This window comes from Symphodus melops (genome assembly GCF_947650265.1).
Source record: "Symphodus melops genome assembly, chromosome: 5".
Lineage (NCBI taxonomy): Eukaryota > Metazoa > Chordata > Actinopteri > Labriformes > Labridae > Symphodus > Symphodus melops.
Window position 1 is genome coordinate 2,976,071 of NC_136695.1, and position 23,542 is coordinate 2,999,612.

At 45.3% G+C, this 23,542-nt stretch overlaps 1 protein-coding gene across 2 annotated transcripts in view; it reads right to left on the reverse strand.

Annotated features, from left to right (window-relative positions):
- The window catches only part of ascc3 (activating signal cointegrator 1 complex subunit 3), an 82,331-nt gene extending 59,363 nt beyond the window's left edge, over positions 1-22,968 (reverse strand). Inside the window, exons 1-8 of one of the 2 annotated variants that reach the window (XM_079343479.1) lie at positions 22,791-22,968; positions 21,688-21,800; positions 19,159-19,309; positions 15,478-16,055; positions 10,808-10,925; positions 2,851-3,052; positions 1,532-1,667; positions 962-1,087 (exon numbers count right to left, since the gene is read on the reverse strand). In XM_079343479.1, the coding sequence (XP_079199605.1) occupies positions 962-1,087; positions 1,532-1,667; positions 2,851-3,052; positions 10,808-10,925; positions 15,478-16,055; positions 19,159-19,309; positions 21,688-21,777 (1,401 nt within the window). In that variant the 5' untranslated portion in view covers positions 21,778-21,800; positions 22,791-22,968. Of the gene's footprint in view, positions 1-961; positions 1,088-1,531; positions 1,668-2,850; positions 3,053-10,807; positions 10,926-15,477; positions 16,056-19,158; positions 19,310-21,687; positions 21,801-22,624; positions 22,765-22,790 lie in introns of those variants that run through there. The other variant, XM_079343480.1, reaches the window with a different exon arrangement.
- Between the last annotated feature and the right edge of the window lie 574 nt (positions 22,969-23,542).

Genomic DNA, 23,542 nt, shown 5'->3' on the forward strand with positions numbered 1-23,542 from the left:
CGTATAAACATATAAAACAAAGAGATGACTCCTCTGGGAGGGGCCGACTACTCATCAAGGCTTCCAGTGTAGCCGGCCCATAAGATCCAACTTTCCAGCTGCTGTGCAGAAAAACTATTTCAAACAAGCTCCAACAGCTTTATGAAACTGAGAAACAGGTAACATAGGATGCATTCATTCATCCACTGAAATCCATTTAGATTGACAAGTGTTGCTTTTTAGGGCAAATATTGTGACGCACTTAAAATGCGATTAATTTGGATTCATTAATTAGAAAGCCCTGAGTTAATTAGTTATCATGTTTTAATCAAGTCCCACCTCTCTCTAATAATAATAACAACTTTCTTTATAAAGCGACTACTGACTGAGAGACACAGGAAGTCACCTGTTGGATTCACCCTGCTCTGTTTTCATAATCAGTCATGAAAGAAAATACTGACTGATTGTGCAGAGAGGAAAGAAAGTAATGAAACCAACATCTGAGTAGGCACTGACTTTTATACTGGCTGCAGCTCTAAGACTTCTCTTTGTGCAGCTTTGTTCACGGTCTGACCGTCCCAAGTGAAAATCAAGTGCAGTCGTTTGTGATCCACGCAGACAGCCTGTTGGTCGAGATGCATTACAGCTTACTCAGGGTTAACATGAAGTCCATTACATGAGACTGTGCGGACTTTCCTTTTGCCTTGCACCCAGTGCTCAGCGGTTTGGATGTGCTGTCACGTACAGTAATCAAAGCCATGAAGCAGAGAGGGGATGTGAGCTTCAGTTTGATGCAAGCCCACACTTCCTTTGTCGACAGTAACACACAGTAGTTCTGCTTCTCGCTGGGAGTAGTTTGTCTGCAGCACGTTCACCCGTCCTGACTGCAGAAATGTCACTGCCATGGTGCACACACACACACACACACACACACACACACACACACACACACACACAGACAGACACACAGAGTGGCTCCTACCTCGTCCAGTTCAGAGATGTAGACGGGCTTCTCTTCAAAGCCGATGGGCATGGGTTCGTTGGGCGGGATCTCCACCTCTTCATACATCTTACTGTTGTCTCTGCGGATTCCTTCGGGAAGCAGCAGCTAAATGTCACAGCAAAGAAAGAAAAAAAAAACACACATAAGAAAACACAGATCTCAAGAACGACTTCAAGGACGGGAAAATAACAAAGCAAGGATTTCAAAAAACACTCTCCAACTTGGAAGGACATCCAAAGTCAGAGAAAAAGACGACTGAAGAGTTCTTCTGCTTTTTTCATGTTTAGAAATACAAACCTAGAGCGCAGGTTCTGACCATGTCCATGCATGAATAAGAATACATCTATACACGTCTGCACACTTGTTTTTCTCTGGTGTAGAAACAAGAGAGTCACGCTCCTCCTGTCTTCTGTTCCAGACAGAGAATCCTGCCTCGTTGGGCCTTAACAGATTAACTCTTCTCAATAATCCCGTTCTTTTTTTAATAATCGGAATTCTAGCAGGTGTTAGGAATCATGCAGACATGTAAAGTGGGCGTGTCACGCTCACCCTGGCTCCTCCCACAAAGGCGGGACTCTTTGTTGCCTCTGCGTAGCAGTCGTAGACGTTGGGGTATCGAACGCGTTCGTACACCCGCTCTCTGCTGAACACGGGTTCACGTCGGGCAGTCAGCAGCGCCTGCTCCCTGCCAGGAGAAAGACAAACACATCTGGAGTTAGAAACAGGAAAAGTAACCCGGCGAGGAAGCTGCTGGAAAGAAGTCAAGTCAACTTTACCAAGTGCTGCACATGAAAATACATTTCATCCAAACATCATAGAAGCACATTTAAAAACAAGTTCAAACAACTAATTGAAGTAACATGCAGTCAAATCACTACTACTCTGAACCATGAGCTTCATTATGAGTCCATATCAACACACGTCTTATTAACAGTTAACTGTGGAAGTTGTCATCTATATATTCCATTCATTTAAAATCAGTATCTGAGCAGGTTCTGTTCCTGTAAATCATAAATGAGGTGAAGCTGTCCCAAACGTTGCAGAGACATTGGGGACTGTCTCCTGCATGAAGCCGTCAGCTTCGTGTGGTTGAGTGCTTGTGCGTGAAGCAGCACACCAACACTTATCAAACAAAGTGGACTTACAGTCCGGACTCGAATCTTTAGCGGACAATCAACAGATTATTAAGCAGAGTCAGGCTGACAGAGTTAATAAGCTGAATGCTCCTGGCACTGACTTGAATGGTAACGGTCCTTCGTGTCAGCTCTACTTCAAAGCTGCCGTCCTTTTTGGGGTTTTTTAAAGGTTTATTTTTGGGCTTTTGAGCCTTTAATGGACAGGACGGTGGATAGAGTCAGAGAGTGGAGAGAGAGAGAGAGAGAGAGAGAGAGAGAGAGAGAGAGTGAGGAGAGACATGCATGTAAAGTTGCCGCGGGTTGGACGCGAACCCGGGTGGCCCGCACGAGGACTGTAGGGCCACCGCACCACGGCAGTGCTGCTGGATGAGGCTCCCGGCTGTTTGGGACAAACTCGGAGATCCGTGGTGTTTTCTGCTTCAGGAGGAATATTGTGCTGCGGATGATTAAAATGAAGAGACGGAGATGTGTGTGTCCTTAAGTGGCTTACCTCTCTCTGCTAATCTGTTCCTTCACACTGGGCTGGATTTGGCCATACTAACTTTTTAATTAAACAGATCGCTGCTCCTTTTTTGTTTTTTTTTATCCTCTGAAATTAAACTTTCAGAAACATGTTGAAAAATGTGACAAGCTGCAGCATCTCTGTCTTTCATGTTTTCATTTTGGACTTGTCCGCTCAGACATCAGAGAACACAGAGAGGACGGACAGAAAACAAAGAGAGCGTTTCTTACCGCAGAGCTCTCATCTCTCTGGGGTCAAAGGTCATGAGAGCATCCGAGGCGTCGCCTTCGTCCCCTCCTTTGCCTTTCTTCCTCTCCCTCTTCTCCTCCCTGCGGTACATCTTCATCATCTGTTTCTCCTGCTCTGATTGGATGGTCACCTGGCAGCCGTAGGCGGGCTTCGTCACTTCCCCGCTGACTTTTCTGCTCCCGTCTGGAACGAAAGAACTCGTGAATTAAATCATTGGATTTCTCCAGCCTCAGTACACATGGCTTTACACTGATGTGAGGAGATGAGCGGATTGTCAATTGAAGATTTATTTGAAATGTAACATATCGTAACATGGACCAAAATATCTGCATCTGAAACGTGTCCGAACGCTCCTGTGAGCGTTGAACTTTCAGTCTGTGTGGATGTCTTCCTGTGGACACGTCTCTTCTGTCCTGTGAAGGCATCACTGAGACGATGCTGCTGCGTCCTCCTCGGCTCACTCAGCTAACACACGAGGAGGTCTGTCAGGAGAGACTCCGGGTGAAGTCCAAGTGTGACAGCACTAAATATCCACCCACTGAAAGTCAGAACAGGTTGGTGTGACCCGAGGGCAATAACACACGCACACCGTACCGAGTGTCTTTATTGAGCTTACAGCGACAGACATCCACGAGGCATTCAGGTGCAGAGCAGTCAGTAGGACAATACGGCGGGGTGAACAGGTATTAACACACATGTTCCGGGGTAAATCACAGAACTCACCGTCTTATCGCTGAGCGTCTCTGTTGATGTCTCATCTGAAACATGTCTCAATACTTTGGCCTCATTTTGTTCCAATAATGACTAAATCAAGACGTTGCACTTGAACACATCGCAAAGACTGCAGCTGACAGCCAATCACCACGCATGAAGCAGGCTGTGGTCCGTCGTTATGATAGGAGAGGAACATTTTCACAGCGCTGTCGCTCACCACTCGTCTTACAGGAAGCTCACTGATGGAGAATAATGTCTGATAGAAAGTTGAAGATGTCACTTGCGTTGTCTTTTAGCGGAAAAAGAAAAGAGGAGGAGAAACTGCAGTAATAGGTGAAAGCATGGAGACGACAGCAGCAGACTCCAGGGGCTTTCATGAACCTGTGTCGAGAGTTCAAGTTACAGGAAACATCCAAACAGCCAATCAGAGAGGAGAGATTCCTCTGGAGTGACGGAGCCGGACACACCGGCTCACCGACAGTCCAACTACCACCGACCATCTCCTCCATGCGTCAGAGCCTGAAGGCATCGATAATATCACGTCAGAGGTTTCAAACGTCCTCACACTCTGACGCATCCTGAGGGAACATAAATGACCTCATTATTTACAACACAGCTCGTTCTGATCCAAGTTCAGAAGCTTCCAGTAAAAACAGATGGATATGTGGCGCTGCTTTAGTTTAAACAGCAGCGCGTCCTCGCCGTGCTGCCTGGTCGAAGGTTCGACTCCTCAGCCTGATTCGGATTGGTCCTTCTCCTCTCCCTATAGCCGTCTGCTTGCAAATAAAGATGGAAGTATGATGTAAAGACTCATATTTAATGTGTGGCCGTGTGGTGCAGCATTGATGCAGCACTGAAGGGGTTAATGTTCCCTTTGCAGCCTCCCTGTTTGAGGCACAACAGCTCAATAAAAGGCAGAATTGCTCTTGAAAACAGATGAGATCTGATGATTGCACCGCGGCCCGGCCTGATTGACTGAATGATTTCTTCTTTATCTCATCTCGTGGCTCTACCTGCTTCGCCCGCTCGCTCCCCCTCCTTCCAGCAGCTCCCCTCTTCCTTGTCACCCCCCCCCCCCCTCCTCCTGCCTCCCTCCCATTACCTCTCCAGCTCTCAGGGCCGTTAACTCTGTCACCCTCTCTGCACCAATCCCTCGCTCTAAACCGTTCGCCGTCCTTTACTTTCCCTCTCTCGGGGAGCGATTGCACCTTGTTATGTGTCTGCAGCAGTGATTGCCTCCAAATCTCCAGGATTCTCATTTCCACATGCGATCACGCCGCCCGAATCACGGTGAAGAGCAACGGCGTGGGAGATGGAGTTTGTTAACAAGATGTTCTGTGTTCTTCAAATGTAATACAGTGGTCACACATCTGTAAACAGTAAAGCACGTTGTGCTCAAACTTCAGTGATCCAATAAAGTACCTTTACATGTCAGAGTGTAAGAGATGTGATGTGACAATTATTGTGATGATGATCACATTAATGATGATGACCCCCCCCCCGTTTTGGACGCCCCTGGGTTTGCCAGATATGAGAGCAGTTATCAGGTCAACAGGTGTTGCAGCGATGGAAGCGGGCAGTGGAACTGCTTCAGATAGAAGTGATTGTACCCGAGCTAAAAAGCCTCTGCATGTTTCTAATAAGCTCCAGCAGCAGAAAGCTGCTCAAACTAGGATCAATGTTGGAGATGCTTTTGAAACATGGAGAGAGGTTAGAACGCAGAAAGCTTTACAGACCCATGCAGAGCTGGCTAAACACTGAAGCTACAGTGTCCACCACATGCAGAGCTGGCTAAACACTGAAGCTACAGTGTCCACCACATGCAGAGCTGGCTAAACACTGAAGCTACAGTGTCCACCACATGCAGAGCTGGCTAAACACTGAAGCTACAGTGTCCACCACATGCAGAGCTGGCTAAACACTGAAGCTACAGTGTCCACCACATGCAGAGCTGGCTAAACACTGAAGCTACAGTGTCCACCACATGCAGAGCTGGCTAAACACTGAAGCTATAGTGTCCACCACATGCAGAGCTGGCTAAACACTGAAGCTACAGTGTCCACCACATGCAGAGCTGGCTAAACACTGAAGCTACAGTGTCCACCACATGCAGAGCTGGCTAAACACTGAAGCTACAGTGTCCACCACATGCAGAGCTGGCTAAACACTGAAGCTACAGTGTCCACCACATGCTGACCTGTGTGAGAGGAGTTGGGGAGACAGCTCTCTGTGATGATTAGAGTTTAGACTGCAGTACTCATTTTAAACACTCGGGGTGTAAAATAAAATAAAATAATAAAAACATCAGTATTTTGATTTGAGGAGGCCGTGTGGAGAAAACTCCAAGTATGAGTCGTCTGTGATATGAATCTATAAACAGGTTTTGATATGCTCCCCCTGTCTTCAGTCCAGAGTCGGGATGAATGAGATGTGAAGAGTCCATCAGTATTAATCGTTCCACTTACAAACATTCATCCATCTCACCAAGCAGCAACTTTGACTGCAGGAGCTGAAGGAGAGAGAATCAAACCCTCAACCTTCTGTTTGAGAGACAACTGACTGTAACCACTGAGCCACAGCCGCCCCACTGTAATGACATGTGACACCTTCAAGCTCTGACCCACGTTTGCAAACAGAAATGAAACCCAGAAAGGAAACTTGAATTTCCCTCGGGATCAATAAAGTATCTTTCTGTCTATCTATCTATCTATCTATCTATCTATCTATCTATCTATCTATCTATCTATCTATCAATCAATCAATCAATCAATCAATCAATCAATCAATCAATCAATCAATCAATCTATCTATCTATCTATCAATCTGTCTATCAATCTATCTATCTATCTATCTATCTATCTATCTATCTATCTATCTATCTATCTATCTATCTATCTATCAATCTGTCTATCAATCTGTCTATCAATCTATCTATCTATCTATCTATCTATCAATCTGTCTATCAATCTGTCTATCAATCTGTCTATCAATCTATCTATCTATCTATCTATCTATCTATCTATCTATCTATCTATCTATCTATCTATCTATCTATCTATCTATCTATCAATCTGTCTATCAATCTATCTATCTATCTATCTATCTATCTATCTATCTATCTATCTATCTATCTATCTATCTATCTATCTATCTATCTATCTATCTATCAATCTGTCTATCTATCTATCTATCTATCTATCTATCTATCTATCTATCTATCTATCTATCTATCTATCTATCTATCAATCTGTCTATCAATCATCTATATATCTAAAATATCTTTTTAAAGAACATTTGCATCGTCACATTCTCGTAAAGTCGTAACAGAACTTTTATTCATCAAGTCGGCGCGCACACACACACACACACACACACACACACACACACACACACACACACACACACACACACACACACACACACACACACACACACACACACACACACACACACACACACACACACACACACACACAGAGAGAGAAAAAGAAATATGCTTAATGACCCAGTGAGAGTCATTTGCACACACAAACACTCCATGGGAGGCTCTCTCTCCCGGGTCAGAGCTGTCAACGTCCCACCGGGCTTCACCTCCGGTTCCCCCACCTCGCTGATTAAGAGACAATGACTCTCCCTCCTCTGGTGCGGTAAACACACAGCAGAGGTGTTACAGTGGAGCTGCCAAACTTAAACAACAAAAAGTCAACAGAGAAAAGTTTGCAGCTGCGGCCCCACGGAGGGACATCAGCGCTCAGTGTGACCTCCTGTCACATTTATCTCCTGAGACGCTGTACAAGGAGCAGGGACAACGCCTCACGCTTTGTTCTGACGCTTTTGGGGCGGGGCCGTCGCTCCGTCTGCAGGGACTGAAGCTGCTGATGACTTACAGGTAAACTCTACTCTGTTTCCATCAGATGGAGATTCACACTCAGGCAGGAAGTCAAGCTGCAGCTGGCTTTTCAGTGTAAGAGCGAGGAAAGGAAGCTGCAGGTAAAGTTTCATAAACACGTTTCCTTCAAATCTCTCCCGTCTTTTCGCCACAGTTAAAAACTTTCCAGATGTGTGGACGTGTTGTCGACGAGCCTCCGAGAGAACCCGGTCTTTGATAAACATGCGAGTGCCGAGCTGCGAACGGAAAATGTGAAAAGCTAATCAGTGAGAGACAGGCATCCCCGCTAAATCCCAGTCTTCCTGATGGCATGCAAATAGTGGAAAATTTAATCAGCCTTTTTTTTTTTTTTTTTTTTAACCCTCAGTCGTCACGGCAACACTAATCTGAAAAGCTGTCTGGAAAGGGAAAATGTTAACGCTGATCACAAGTTGTTCACAAACAGAAAAGCATCAGCAGCATGACTGGATCCATAACTTTAGTTTACAGAGAGAAATAAACCTTTACTGCACTTGTATTTATGTTATTGATACTTTATGTTGTTCCATTTTTAAAGGTGGTCACCTCACTCCAACACAAGCTGCTGAAAGCTGAGCCTGCACCTCCTTTAATGAGCACCACATGTGAAGCTGGGACCCGGGGTGCAGATGGTCTGGACGCAGTGTTAGGGCGCACGTACTGAGGCGAGAGTCCCCCAAGCCGGGCGTCCCGGGTTCAAGAGTTCTGCATGTGTCTCTCCCTGATTTCCCACTCTATCCACGATCCGGTCCAAATAAAGACACGCAGGTCCAAATCCTGATCCTGCCAGGTCAGAGGATTTTTGTCAAACATAATCCCAGATCTTCTGCATTTAGCAACAAATGGGAGAAACCCAAACTGTTATTCATCGTCTAAGATTGAAAAGTTGAAGGTGATAAATATTCACTCTCTTTAGATCCATCAGTCTGTTTAAACTGGAGTCCAGCAGTGATTCTTCCCTTTACAGAGCGTTTAGCACCTTCTCAGACTCTTAACAGATCACACATTTCCTCTCTGAACACGGCGACACACTTGGGAGAATTTTCCTGTATCGTCCTTAAATCTTCATGAAATATAGAAGATGCTCATGTTCAGCTCAACACCAGCGAGACAGAGGAGAGGGTGTTTGACTGGGACAGCTTCAGAGGAGACACACCCACACCTGCTCCCCCACAACAAGGAAGCCTGGAAGTGAAGGGCCAAAGCAGTCTGAGGAGACTGACGTCCAAACAGGGACCCAGCTCCTTCAGCATCATCTTCACATATATGATGAAGACTCAGCGCCATTATTATTAACCACATATGCATGCTGTATCTACATGCGTTTAGAAAGATCACTTAAACCTGGGCAGACCCTGGACTCTCTCAGGTCTCAGACCCTGGACTCTCTCAGGTCTCAGACCCTGGACTCTCTCAGGTCTGATTGCTCCACAGCGCTCGAGGGGGCGTGGCCTGATTTAAAGCTTTTCTTATCAGATTCTTTAGTCCCAATAATCTTCAGGTGCGTGGCATCGCCCCGTGGAGTCAGAGCCTCTCTGATCTGGAGCTGTAAATATCAAACATGTCTGACATTTTCACGCTCCTGCTCACACTGCCTCCCACAGAAAACTGGGATCACGCGGGATCCTGAACGAGCGTCTGTCTGTGTAATGGTTGGGACAAATCGCAGGCGTGTGGTCTCCCGGTCTGGCCGAGTCGTCTGCTGAGTGTTCAGAGGATTACAAGATCAAAAAACAAAACAGGTAAATCTGACATTGTGTGTGTGCTCTCTCATGTTTAATCCTCTGGTGTGTGTGGCCAGCTTTAAGGTACTTCTGTTCTCCTGCTCACGATACAGAAACCTGAAACCTGTCAGCAGAGTTTGTGCTGTTTAAACTAAACCAAAATAAAGTGATTTCATTTCTCGTATCCACAACATGAATAACTTCACCCTCTGGACTCTTTTGTTGAGGCATAAGAAAACGTGAACTCCATCAATGATTTAAGCAGCTAATTGGACGAACAGGGTAACAAGCCTAAATTAATGAGCTCATTTCCATCCTAGAATTAAAATCTATCTTTAGGAGCGCAGATTTTTTACATTAGTCCAACAAGTGTCGAGGATGAAATAGAGCAGCAGCTCTCTCGTCTTATCTTCAGCCACTCTTTGATGTCTACCTTGCATATGGATCAGAGGAGGCAGCTCTGGCAATGAGGAATGATCCGTCCTTATCTCTCCTCCAATATCGCTCAAAGCAGAGGAGCAAGTGTGCGAGGTTAGGACAAAGGAAACAAGACAACGCTGGCTCAGGACGGAGGACGGCATCTGTTGTTACAGGCATGTAGAGATTGTACATCAAGAGGAAGGTCTGCTCACTATCAAACCTCCTGAAATACTATCTCATGCAAAATCAATGAAGTCAGCGTTAAGCTGCAGGGAGAGCCAGATAACTACAGCAAGAACCAGTGTAAGCCATTTTACTCACAAGAGTCTATTTAGGCGTTAGCAACAGCTTCCTGGTGTCAGCCGCGTGCTCCATTAGCAAGGCATGATACTCTATTATTGCTCTTATTCACGAGAGGCATAAAGCAGGGACAGAAACGCAGCGTGTGTCAGGTCTTCTGCATTCCTTTGGACATGAAGAGTGAGGTGGATCTTTAATCACCTTTGAGTGTGTGTAGAAAACACATGTAGCCATCAAGCCCAAAGAAACCACGGCAACACATCAACACAAACAACAAGTCACAACATCCGACATCAGCTCGTCGTAAACACACACACATGTTCAAGGTAAGAGCAGTACAGAGGCCATCAGACCACACACATCATGAGAGGAGGAGCAACAAGGATCCTTCCACTTCAAACACTGATTCAGCGCAACAAATCAAATCAACATGTTCGAGCCGAGGACAAGTCAGACCGCCTCTTGTGCATAATGCTGCTTTCTCCTTCGTGTGAACTCGAGTGGAGTCGAGTCTCTGATTTAAATAAATCTGTCTCTACATCCAGATGTGAACCTGGACACCTTTGAGTCCATCCCTATGAAACTTTGCTATCCCAGTGTCGTCTAAACAAGCCATATAATAAGGCATTGTGATGAACCCTTGGTTCTAGAAAATTCAACCCAAGGACAGAAATGCACGACCATAAAAGGTAATATGAGGCTGAATGAAACGTCCGTAATTATTCCCTCGTTGTGTTTCTGCAGAACAGAACGAGCAGGGCCTGTTTCAAAGAGATTAAGCCACATGAAGTATTCATGAACGGTCTGCAAGCTCGGTCTTAGCCGAGTCTGTGTTACCATGGAGATGACCTGGTTGCCATGGGGCACTCTCACCTGGTGGGTAGCCTGCCCTGTCAGGTGGGAGGGCGAGGAGCGAGTCGACGATGGCGGCCCTGCACTGGAGGAGAGTGGAGATCATCTCGAAGCCCTCGGGGCCGAGCAGCTCAAACAGCTGGAGGGGAGAGAGAGAGAGAGAGAGAGAGGAGAGATGAAAAATCAAGCCCACATGACAGAACCACACACACACACACACACACACACGTATACACATCCTATGGCTCACCAACACCCCCAAACATGCTGCTTCTGCCAAGGCTGAGCACCTGGTAATTACCATCCGCCTGGTACAGAATATGCTTCGCCGCTTAGCCTCCCAAACATCGCCACCTGGCACTTAGCGAGTGACAGGAAAACAACAACAAAAACAACAACAACAAGAAGACACCCGGTGCACAGCAGCAGCAGCAGCACACAATTAAGAGGAAGTGTAGACAGCGCTGCACACGCAGACAGTCATCAATATGACTGTGAGACTGGAGTCGCACGGATGATAAAGTTTGTGCTTTGTAAATTGGAAAACAGCGGACCTGAAGGCGGCGGGTTTGTAAATTGAAGCTGGAAAAAAACACAATGCTGTATTTTCTCCCCCGCTCCGTTCGGGATGGAGGTATGGCGGCGTGCTCTTTCAGTCTGTGCTCCCCTGGGAAGGCGATAGTCAGCACAGCGGGGAGCTAAAACAACAGACGCACTTTGATGTCAGGTCAGCCGTGCTCTTTATTGAGGTTATCTTTGTTTCTCTCGCTGCTCTCTTTTATATCTCTTCTAAATTTCTATCGGCCCCTGTGCCTGTCTGGGTTTTATTACAGTCGCTGCGCTGTGCGGCGGCGGCGGTGGCGGTGGTGCCAGGGAGAGTTTCTTGTGCTCAAAGTGGCTTTTCTTTTTTTATGAACTCTCATGAATGGCGTCCTTGGAGCTGACTGATTAGGCGCGGGCTCCTCCGGGACTGAGAGGCAGAGTTTCACCTTCAGATGTATTCAGCACAGTCCACCATCCCGCAGGCCAGGCCAGTCCACTTTTAATTGTGTAATGCACCCGCATGTGCAAGGCCACAGGTCAGGAGAGTAAACACCAGTGTCCTCCTGCTTTATCTGTGATTACACACTCGGCCTTGCCTGCTCCATTTTTCAGCCAGTAAACGGAAGAATTAAAGACTTATTTGGACTGAGTCATGGCAGGGCAAGGCTGCAGCTCTCCATCCACGGATGTAACACAAACACTCATTTTGATCTTCAGCAGTCAGATCGCCACACTGATGAAATGTCACGATGAGCACGGCCAGAAACTCTTAAAAGACAGACTGAAAGAAAACGTCAATGTGAAGTGCGTCAATAATGAAAACAATGTTCACATTTACAAAACATATTTTGACCCTCATGTATGTAGATATACATGTATGTATGTATGTGTAGGTGTGTGCAGGGCCAAGTGGGGGCCCTCAGCTGGATTTTATTTTGGGGCCCCCCTTCCAATAACATAATAATAAAAAATTACAATTACTAACAAATCAAATGAGCAGCCTCTATCAACAGTGGAATAATAAAAGCATAGATTGATAGGCTATAAACCTGAGCCAACATATGACCACCAACTGGTCAATTAAAAACTCCTTTTTTTCAATAAAGCTGAAAATATTCAGTTAACAAGACATTTAATAAATGGTCATCAGGGCCGCTTGAAAATGTAACCTCCAGTCCACATCTCAACACAGTTATCATCTGTTCTGTCTCATGATGAGCACGAGCAGACATGCCAGCAGTTTATGTTTATATGCCACTAAGTTTTTTCTTTCTTATCTCAACAACATACCCACCTTCAAGTGAAGCACGAGCCTCTTCCTGTTTGGACTTTTTCTTTCTTTTGCTCGCTCCCGAATCGTATTGACGTTTGAAAGCCATCTCTCTCTTCTCTCTACATGCAAACAACTGCCGGCCGGCCCATCTGACCGCTGATTGGTCAGATGGGCTTTCAATCACTGCGTCTCTTTTTTTTCTCTCTCTCTCTCTCTTACTTCGGGCTGACTTGGTGGCGGTGCTCTACGCACACCTCTCGGCAACATGCACGCGCATCCTTTGCGCATTTGCAGAGAATGATGATACTTTATTGATCCCGAGGGAAATTATATTCACTTGCGAAATGGGGCCCCCCCATGGATCGCGGGGCCCCACGCACAGCGCGTGTTCTGCGTTTAGTGAGGGGCGGGCCTGGGTGTGTGTATTCATATATATATAAGTTTCCAGACAGCATAATCATATGCTACACCTCCGTTCCATGCAGGTCTTCAAACTGCTCTGTGTTCTGTGCACATGTATGTGTACTGTGTCTTTATATATATATATATATATATATATAAAGCCCCAAGCTGGCCCTCCTCCTCAGCTCCTTCAATAAAATGTCAGCAGTGGAAGACCAGCAAGGAGAATAATAAGAAGCAGGTTCTCTCCATTGTCAGCTTTAATGGCACTGAGTGCAGAGCCTCTGAACTTTACCGCTGACTTTGGAGTCACAGCGAGGGAGACGCATGGAGAGTCTGCAGGCGCACACACTCTTTTCTCTCAGAGATACACACACACACAGTTTGCTTCCAAATGCCAGCGACGTGAGAAACATGGGCAACCAACAGAGAGCAGCTGAAGATGTACAGTTCAGCTTCTGTAAAAGGAGAGAGAGGGGCGGACAGAGTGAGAGAGAGAGGCGGAGAATGGAAGTGGGTGAAGATGATGGGGCAGCGAATGATGGAGCACTCTCCTCATATATAAGTAAATGTGCTGTGAGACGTTGCAGAGGACTCCAGCGACCTCCATGATCCTGATATTTGTTCTGTTTTCCTCACTCGCGGCGTGGAGGAGGATCTGAACAGCTGAGCTCTCACAGCTGAATGCTGTTCAAACGTGGAGCTGCTAAAAGTACACCTCCGTTTCACAGCAGCCATATTACCAACTGTACTTTAAAACAAAGTGATTCAAGGTGGCTCAGATTAGAAACACGCTCACCAAACTGCTGGTTACACTTTATAACACCATTAATGAGACTTAGGTGTAGTAGTATGGCACGAGCACGAGGGTACACTATGCTGACAGAAACCCAGAGCTTTATATATCTGACTGGAATAACTCGGACATGTTCTCCGTGTGCTCCTCTGACACGCAGACGCAGACGAGCGTCATTTTACAGATGGAGGAACGAGGAACATAAAAATGTGACGAGGTGTGATTCCGGACAGTCTTACAGCAGACCTGTTCCAGTCCAGGTCCAGAGGACGTGTTTGATCATGAATGATCTTCTCCGTGTAAACAAGTCAGTCATGCTGCAGTCTCCGTCTGTGTGACCTTCGATACTCGTCAGACTTTAAAGTCACACGCAGGGACATAAAAAGAGGACATGGGTCTGGATGGGGAGCAGAGTGGAGCTGTTGGGTTGGTGATAACTTTCAGCTCTAAGATGGATGTGGGGTTACATCCAGGCGACAACAGCAACAGGACATGAGCTCCGGAGCAGGCAGCTCAGCTCTGTGCGGCTCGACTCATCTGTGTGTTTACATCCAGGCTACATGCTACCCAAACAAACATCTATTCTGGCTCATCTTTTTTAATACTCTTTCACCGCTGGCCAACATGAAAGCCTGCATGAATGGAGAGGTGACGACCCGGTCCAGACGACCCGGTCCAGACGACCCGGTCCAGAGCCCAAAATGCTGCAGAGAAGGACACCTCCAACAGGGCCAGAGGGACTTTGGACGCTGGCATTGGAAAGCAAAGCAGAGGCATGGGGAGAGGCTGGAGGGAGACCTTTACAGCTGAATGAAACGCTGAGTCAGCTGGGGGGAAAGAGAGTGCTCTGTTCAGAGTCTTCAGAACTGCCTTTCTGCTTTTTGCAGATGATGTGGTTCTGAAGGAAGGCTGTGACCTTCAACACACGCTGGTCGATTCGCTTTCAACTTTGAAAGTGTAAGTCAAAGCGTCTTGATCATGAATATGTTTCACACTGGGTGGGTAACCAGATAACACCCCGAGATGCTACGACCCAGGAAAAGTTTTTAAGTCGACACGTAAGGGTAAAGTGGGCCATGCTAAAAACTCCACGTCAACGTTTGTGGAAGGTAAAGGCCAAGCAGCTGGATCCAAACCAAAAGGCCTGTTGTTTAAGGTCAAGGTTAGAGAATCAATAACGATATTATCAGGACCAACTGAGCTCTATGTCACACACATGTTGACCCCTCATGTCAAGTTCAGAGTGACCTTCTCACTTATTTACCAGGTGTTCTTTTCAGAGGTACTGATGCATTACTCCTTTCCAACCATCTCATTACAGGCAGGGCTGCTCATTTTTCAGGGTGTCCAGATCAGATATTGATATCGGATATCGGTCCGAAATCAGCCAGAAAACTAATATCAGGTTTTATCGGGCTGCATCTAAAATCTTTTATGTAAACGCTCCAATGACTGACTGTAAATAATAACTGAAGTAAACTTGAATTGTTTGCACTTTAATAAGTATAATTTGTTTTTATTGGAAGTAAATCATAAAACCTCAAAATGAATCCTATCCTAACCACTGCCTCTCTCTAAGGTTCACCAGTCTCATGTTTAACCAACACAAAGAGGATAACCCAAATCACGTTTTCACATCCATTCAAACACAATCAGTGTATTTGTAGAGACCCAAACCTCATTCTGCAGCTCATCGTCGCTCCTGTGCGAGGCCAGCATTTCAAACAGAGACGTGCACAGCTCCTCTGGACTCGAGGAAATCATGTTGCCACTGTTCAGATATTTCTCCACCTCTGTTCTTAGGATCGCTCCGTCCCCGGAGCTCAGAGCTCTCCCTGAGCCGGACGCCTCTCCTTCACCATCCGTCTTTCTCCCGCTCTGCTGGTTGTTGAGGAAGTTGATAAAGTCCAGGCTGATGTCCTCCTCGTGGATGTCAGAGTACGGCAGGTCCTCCAGAGGGTGCAGCGTGTAGCCTTCATGCGAGAAGGCGATGTTGCGTCCAAAGGAGGAGCCTCGTTGAGGGTTGTGACGGGAGCTTTGTGTCTGGATGAAGTCCTCCACGTGGGAATCTCCGAGCGGAGCGACCAGCTGAGCCACAGAGGCACAGGAGGCCTCGGCGGCAGATGATGGAAAAGGGCCGAACATCTGTTTGATGGCCCTGGTCTCCTCCGTGCCCACGTGGTCTTTGTTGTGGAAAGTCTCAAACAGAAAGACAGCAGCACTTTCTATGACCTCCTGACCCTGATCAGTCCCCACTGTAAGACAAAACACAACATCTTAGCACGTGCAACGTCAACATCTCTTCACAACGAGCAGAGGAACGTTTAATGACCACACGGAGGAGACAACCTCATGCATGGAGCCAGAAAGATCCACATTCAAAACATTGGATAGAGCTTCCTCCCTACACTTGACTGAGCACATAGGGCTGGGAAATTACAACATTCAGAACCTTTAACCATGACAATAATTCTGATTATTTTCAGGGCAGACACACGTCGATATGTCTACTCTGCTACATGGAAGCAACTTCCTGCATTTGGACATTTTGTCTTTAGGGAAGACGACAATGAACCAAAAGGAGTCAAATGAAAACTCTGCAGAAAAGCAAGTTATTGATTTCAAATGAAGTCAAATGTGTCGTTTTTATTTCAAGCAACCACAAAATAGTTTCTCTTTCATCAGAAAACACATCGAGTATATTTAGAGTAGAGCGCGTGTCAGTCAACTGTGAGGGCAAAAAACTAAATGAATTAATCGTGATGTTGATTTGAGGTCATAGATCCCAGCCCTATGTGCACAATGAAGCTTCAGTGTTTAGCCAGCCACCTTTCTGTGTGGAAAGTGGAGGTCTGTGCTGAACTGCGCCCTCTACTGGAGGTCCTTGATTAATGTCCATGACGTCATAAAAAGGGTGGTGAGTAGTGACGATGATGTCGTTTCAAAGCGCACGTGAAACTTAAGGAGATGTAACTCGACTTAGTTAGTTGGTCTTTATAATAACTATCATCTTTTTAAGAACATTTGTGTTGTTATCATCGCTCAGAGAAGAAGGCCAGCTTGTTAGCTCTTAGAAGTATTACCTCAGTGTGCATTTCATCTGTACGCGCGTCTCTGTTTCCGTTTGATTGAACTAACAAGGACTAACTGAATGTTTAAGGTCCTCGTACCTCATTCACATCATATTCCAAACAACTCCTTCTTTACCACCAGAGCTGCAATAAACAAAAAGGAGCACAGAGTAATTGTCCAATTAGAGAAAAAAATGGCCGGACAGAGGAGAGAAGATGTGTGGAGTGCTAGAGGAGAGCAAGAAAAAAAGGGATGAAACGGATTTACACCAATTAAAATGGTCTAAAAGCATCAGACTCGACGCTGCTAACACGAGCAGGACGGCCACTTTCATCCTCCGCAGAGCGTTTTTTTATTCTTACTTAGATCAGTCACATCAACCGAGGGCAGAATGGTCTCTTAAAGCACCAACAAATACTGTTTTTCTTTGACTGACACGTGAGATGGGAAACAGAAAAATAGTGCCACAAACTGAGAGAAGAGCAAACTCAATTAAAATGATCACAAGCTTTCACGCGAGCGCGCAGTAATTGACTCGTGAAGTTCAGCTAACACCTCAAGTCATAAAAGGAGGATTAGAGCCAACACCTGTTTCTCTCTCTCCGGAGTCAATCAGGAGCCTTTTCATTAGTCGGAGAACATTCGGATTCATTTGAGCACACAGACATTTATCTCTAAATCTTTTTCCTGGACTTTAAATAAACCTGTGGATGTTGGCTCAGATGAGCACATGGAGAAGATTTAATTGTGTATATTCTGAGTTCTTGCTTTAACCTCTGACATTGTCCATGGAGCCGTTAAATATAGCAGGACATGTGAAAAAGAGAAGCAGCATGAACATGAATAATCTCACGGTGGAGAGCTTCAACACTAGCCAGGGTGTTGAACAGAAACACAAACATGAATCTGTTTATATCCCTTGAACTCTTCCACTTTATTCCAATCATCTCATTTTTAGTGAGCTGGACAAACAGGGAGACCTAACCGTATCTAAGGGATCATTTGTTGAAGAGAAGGAAGGTAAAACATCCTAATATAAAAACATGCGGTCTGTATTCGTGGTGTTTTGGAGGCTAAACAAAGACCGCAAACCAAAAATAAGTGGCTCCGCCCCTTTTTACCTGAGAGCAACCTGAGTGGAGAGAGAATCAAGGAGGGGCACCGACAGTCACAACATCTTCTTATCTTCTTCGATGTAATCATTAGTTTCACTGGTATAAATAAATAAGAAATATGACGGGTGTTTCCGTGTCTGTCCCCCGATGGGAAACTATCAAAACGAAAAACACAAGAGGGAAGGAAGGAGATTCGTTTTTGTAGTCAGGTAAAATTTGAATGTGCTCCTCCCTCAAACTCGTAATCATTTCTTCAAGGTGTCAACCAAAAGCTACTCCATGTTAGATTAGAGCCGGGCTGTCCAACCTCTCTTCATCTGAGTGAAGTGTCTAAGAGCTCCCTGCATCACATCACACAGCACACATCAGCTGACTACAGCGACTGTTTACATGTGTTAAACTGTATTAAGACAATACTGATCAATAATCTTATATTCACATCAAGGTCCAAGAAAACAACATGAATATTTGACTCTTCTTATTGTGCCACATAGTGAGCTATGGTACTGAAAATTCACATCAAGATTCAAGAAAACATTTCTCCTTTAGACGTGTTTTTATTAGTCAGATATATGAGTTTTAAATGTTGTCAGATTGATTATTTATTTATTTTATTTTTTACACACTCGGTCAACCTACATGCGAGCTCCTGTTAGCTCCCGAGGTACGTGTTGGAGACCCCTGGGTTCGAGGATCCCAATCAGCAGTGGCCCGTTAACAGCAGAAATAAATGAATGATGTGTGAACAAGCCGGCCGTAGAGCATGGAGGAAACCGCCAACAGCAGGTGAAGCTACCTCAGCACATGTTCACACAACGACCGCTGCACTGACACCTGGCCATGAAGGATTTTCTCTAGTCTCTAGTCTAGTCTGGAGGTGGAGTCTATGGGAGGAGATACCAGGGGAGGGGGAGGGGGGGATTTATTTATCTGAATTGAACTTGTGATGTCACAAACTGAGAACATTTAAAACGGAGCATTTTTCTCTGTGTGATAAGATTTAAGCAAATCACAAACAAACTACTGGATGGATTTATTTCAAATGTTGTGGATCAATAGACACTCAGGTGACCCAAACAAACGTTTAAAAAACTCTGTAAAAGTGGATTTTTCATAAAATGTCCCCTTTAAAACAATTCAGAAACATGAAGATGGACTGTGAGTTAATTACCAATCTGTTTGGCCGCCTGAAGGAGGCTCTTCAGCTCCTGACTGACAGCTTGCTGCTTGGCTCTGTCCTGATGCTCGGTGCAGAGATGGACAATCTTCTGCCACGTCAGGCCCTCTTTGGCAAACAGCTCCCGTCTCTTCAGTCGCTTGGTCTAGATGAGCCGCAGGGAGACAAACAATCAGATTTCAAGAAGGTACACATTAGCACTGACTTCTGGAGCAATCACGGCTCCCTCAGTGACAACCTATCACTCTGCAGGTTGGAGATATTTTGAACAGGATGTGTGCTGCTTGATGATGTGGTGATACAGTAAATTAATCAAGATGTATCCGTCTCTGACTACGCTCTGTTGCACGTCTTAAACACTTAATTATTCCAACACATCATTTTAATCAAATGTTTCTGCTGCATGCCTGAGTTAATTCAAAAATGTCAATCTTCATTTCTTTATTTTCCAAAGACATGTCAACATTCCTGTAAATGTGACAGTGTGAGTCCAACATCAATGAATCAAAGTGAAGCTCCACGCTGATGGCGGGTAAAGTGAGCGTGAAGCCTAACGAAGAACTTTTAAAGCCCGACTCTGTTTCAGCACAGATTCACGTCTCAGATGTTCAAAAGCTGTCGGGACTTGTTTGACTGGAAGTTTTCAGCAAAGAGACACAAAACAGGCGGAAAAGGGAGGAACAGTGATCCTTGGAAAGTTTCCCGACATATGAGAGAGGAAGTAGTAAGTTCGCTCCCTTAAAGCGCAGAGATGTAACAGGACAGAACGGGTCCAACGCTGCTCATTTTGTCCCCCCGTCGTGTCCAGGCTGTGCACTCAGGAGCTCTGGTACGAAAAAGCACTGCCGTCTATCCCGTCACCATGACGACGACAGCCGCTGTGTGATGGACACTATTACTTCTTACTGCTCGTCTCATATTTGAGGTCGTTTCTTTCCCGATCAGACACGCAGCGACGAGACATCAACAACAGCACCGTTCTGAAAAGTTGAACGCTCGAGGCGGACCGCGCACAAAAAAGGCGGAGCGCTCTGAAAACATCTCTGGACGGCTGCTCTCAGCACACACACATATAAGGGCCTTACTTTGGATGGTTGGGGCCGCCAGTGGCGTTTAGTTGTGAGTGTGCACGCCTCATGGATGAAGGCTTTACCTCATGTCACTCCTCTCTCCCTCTGTCTGTCTGTCTGTCTGTCTGTCTGTCTGTCTGTCTGTCTCTCTCTCTGTCTCTGTCTCTCTGTCTCTCTGTCTCTCTGTCTCTCTCTCTCTCTCTCTCTCTCTCTCTCTCTCACAGTGAGGTTTCATATCTGAGCAGGTCCGAGGGTTCAGCCTGCTAAAACTACACATTTGAACACGAGTGATAATCTCAGAGCGACTCCACACGTCTTTTCCCTGGTGAGGCACTTTTTCTGCTTAGAGGATTTAACTGGAGGTGAGCCAGGTGACAGCTCCAAATTTCATTTTCAAAACTCCGAAGGAGGAGACTGATCTGAGAACCAAACTGCTGACAGAGTTTAAAGATTGTACATTTGGATTTTTAAAAAGGCCGATTGACACGGCTGTAAATCTGCAATTTAGCCAAAACTGAAGAAGTGGCAGGAACCAAAAATGTGTCTGAAGATGAAACCTGGCAGGAACCAAAAGTGTTAATCAGACCAGACGGGGAAACTAAACTTAGCAGAGGTCACGAGAGTTCAAACCTTCTCTTCAGAAAGAGTTTCATGGACACAAAAACACAATTTCAAACTAATCCGCTGATTTCTACAGTCATGTTTTAGTTTGAGACTGATAACGGTGGAGCTCTGAGGGACGGTGTAGTGGGTGAAAGCTCCTCAGCTGAGAGGCTCTGCTACGTGTAGAGAGAGAGAGGGGGGGGGGGGGAGAGAGAGAGAGAGAGAGAGAGAGAGAGAGGGACAGAGAGAGAGAGAGGGACAGAGAGAGAGAGAGGGGGAGAACGAGAGAGAGAGAGGGGGAGAGAGGGAGGGAGAGCGAGAAAGAGAGATGGGGGGAGAGGGAGAGAGAGACAGAGAGAGAGAGAGAGAGAGAGAGAGAGAGAGAGGGAACAGAAGTTGGATTTGAACCCAGGCTGTCTGCTCTTGAGGACTTTAGCCTCTGTACACTAACCGCTGGGCTAACGCTGCCAAAATGTGTTCAAACCTGCAATGATTAATCCCAGATTAGCAACTATCTGACTTCTGATCTGACTGAATGAACATGGACTAATATCTGGTCATTACACGCCGGCCTTCAGCCACGAGCTGAGTGAGGAAGTTGGGCTTGTTTCTAAAATATATTTTCTTTTATCTATCACAACAATTCAGACGTTTATGTGTTTATTTGAAATGCTGACTAATTCTGCAGCACAATAAAATATGACACACTGCTGGGTATCCCCTTCACTGATTGGGCGAGCCAGTGTGACATCACACACATTTCTATTCCATAGTGAAAGGGAGCATGATGGTGATATACTGCTATCTGTATGAGAACACAAGTCTCCTGTTAGTGAGTCAGTGTCCTCACCTTCAGATCACACAGGTGTTCAGAGAAGTCCTCCCTCCTGCTGACGTTGGAGAAGGAGCGCAGAGCGCCCGTGAGCCGTGGAGGAGACATGGTCCTTCAGCCTCGTCCTGGAACTGACAAGCACACGAGACGTTAGCTTCATCTCCTACATGACATCAACGAACAGCTGCTGGTTTCAAATACAGAACACCGTCCAAGCTTTGAGCATTTGAAGGAATCTTTCTTAACAATACCTGTCACAAACGTCTTAATTAAAGTGGCTTCTTAATATTATTAAGACCTGAATAAAACAAAGATCCTCTCAATGTCCCTATTACCAGGAATTAGAACCTAAACCGTAGAGCTCTGATCGAGCCCTGAAAGTCAACTATCTGGGACACATTATCAGGAATGAATTGAGTGACGACGACGATGATGACGATGATGATGTGCACTTTCACAGTAAAGCTAAAATAAAAAGCTCACAGGTGACATGAAATGATGCTTTTGGGATATTTCTCAAACTACCAAGAAGGATGAGAAATGTTTGTCTCCACAGTTCATGTTGTATGGAGCCATTTTATGTGTTGATTCATTGATTCAGAAAAAGTAATAATCACACTTGTCTGTTATTTAACTCAGACAAACTGATACAAGGTATTCCTCCAGTTTCTGAACAGTTACATCCTGTATTTAGGTCTTCCACTTTATTTAATGATGTTCTGTACACTACCTCATCTGAGATAAAGTCTAACATAGGTGGTTAATAAGTTATGAAAGTTACTTCAATATTAAGACAGGTGTTTTTCCTTTAACGGTTAAAAAGGAATTTCTAAACATCTCTGGATAGTGACGTCAGGGCACGCGCCTGAGCCGTTAATAACCGTTAAATGCTGTTTTTTTAACTTGTACTTTTAACGACTTTAAACACATTTTTTAACAAAAGAATCTCTCTGACTTTATGATGTGCTGTTGTTGTTTTCTGTGTTGCTAGCTGCTGTTAGCTTGTCCGCTTGAACGCCTCTCTCCCAGCTGCATTAAGAGAGACGTGGACGACACAAAACGCATTTAGGCTAACTGAAGCTCCTGTTAGCTTGTTTCAAACTTTATATTTCTATATCTACCTTCCAACGAGCCTTAAAGCAGCGCTGTCAGACGCATGTGAGTGTCCCACCGGCAGATTCTTGTTATTAAACAGTCCAGGAAGTGGAAATCCATGAAGTGTGGTTGTTGTAGTTTTTTGGCGAGACGTCTTGCTTAAGGATATTGCTACATTGACTACATTACCCATGTACACGGAATGTGTCTACGTCACGCACGGTTTGCTTGTATTTAACAGCAGCGTGCGCCGAAATGAACGCACACGGGGTCCGACTGGGATCAAAACTTTCTCGTACAGACGTTTAATGTGACAGATAGCGAGCAGAATCCTTTTCATGTTCAAGTTTAAAGTCCGCTGCTTTGCTGTGAAGTTGTTTGACTCCTCTGGGTGCTTTTAACCAATCCCGAAGAAGACTGACTGCACCCGTGTGTCCGTGTGACGCGGTGTGAAAAACGAGCTCATCCTCCGAGACTGAAGACTTTTTACGAAACGAAACTTTTCCTCCAGTGACGCGTCACAGTGGAGTCCAAAATCACACATTTATTATTCTTAGTAGGAATGTAACGATTATGGGTTTTGTTATCCCGTTTCTAGTCGGAGAAATAATCCAGGTTTACAGCTGTATTATGGAAATGAAATGTGTTTTTGCTGCTTTTATAAAACTGAAATAACAAAGTAATCAAGTTCAGAATAATAAAGGGAGATAAAAATGTCCATCTCTCCTTTTTGAATTGGAAGCAATATGGAAAAAAATATTTGTAATTAGCTTTTTCA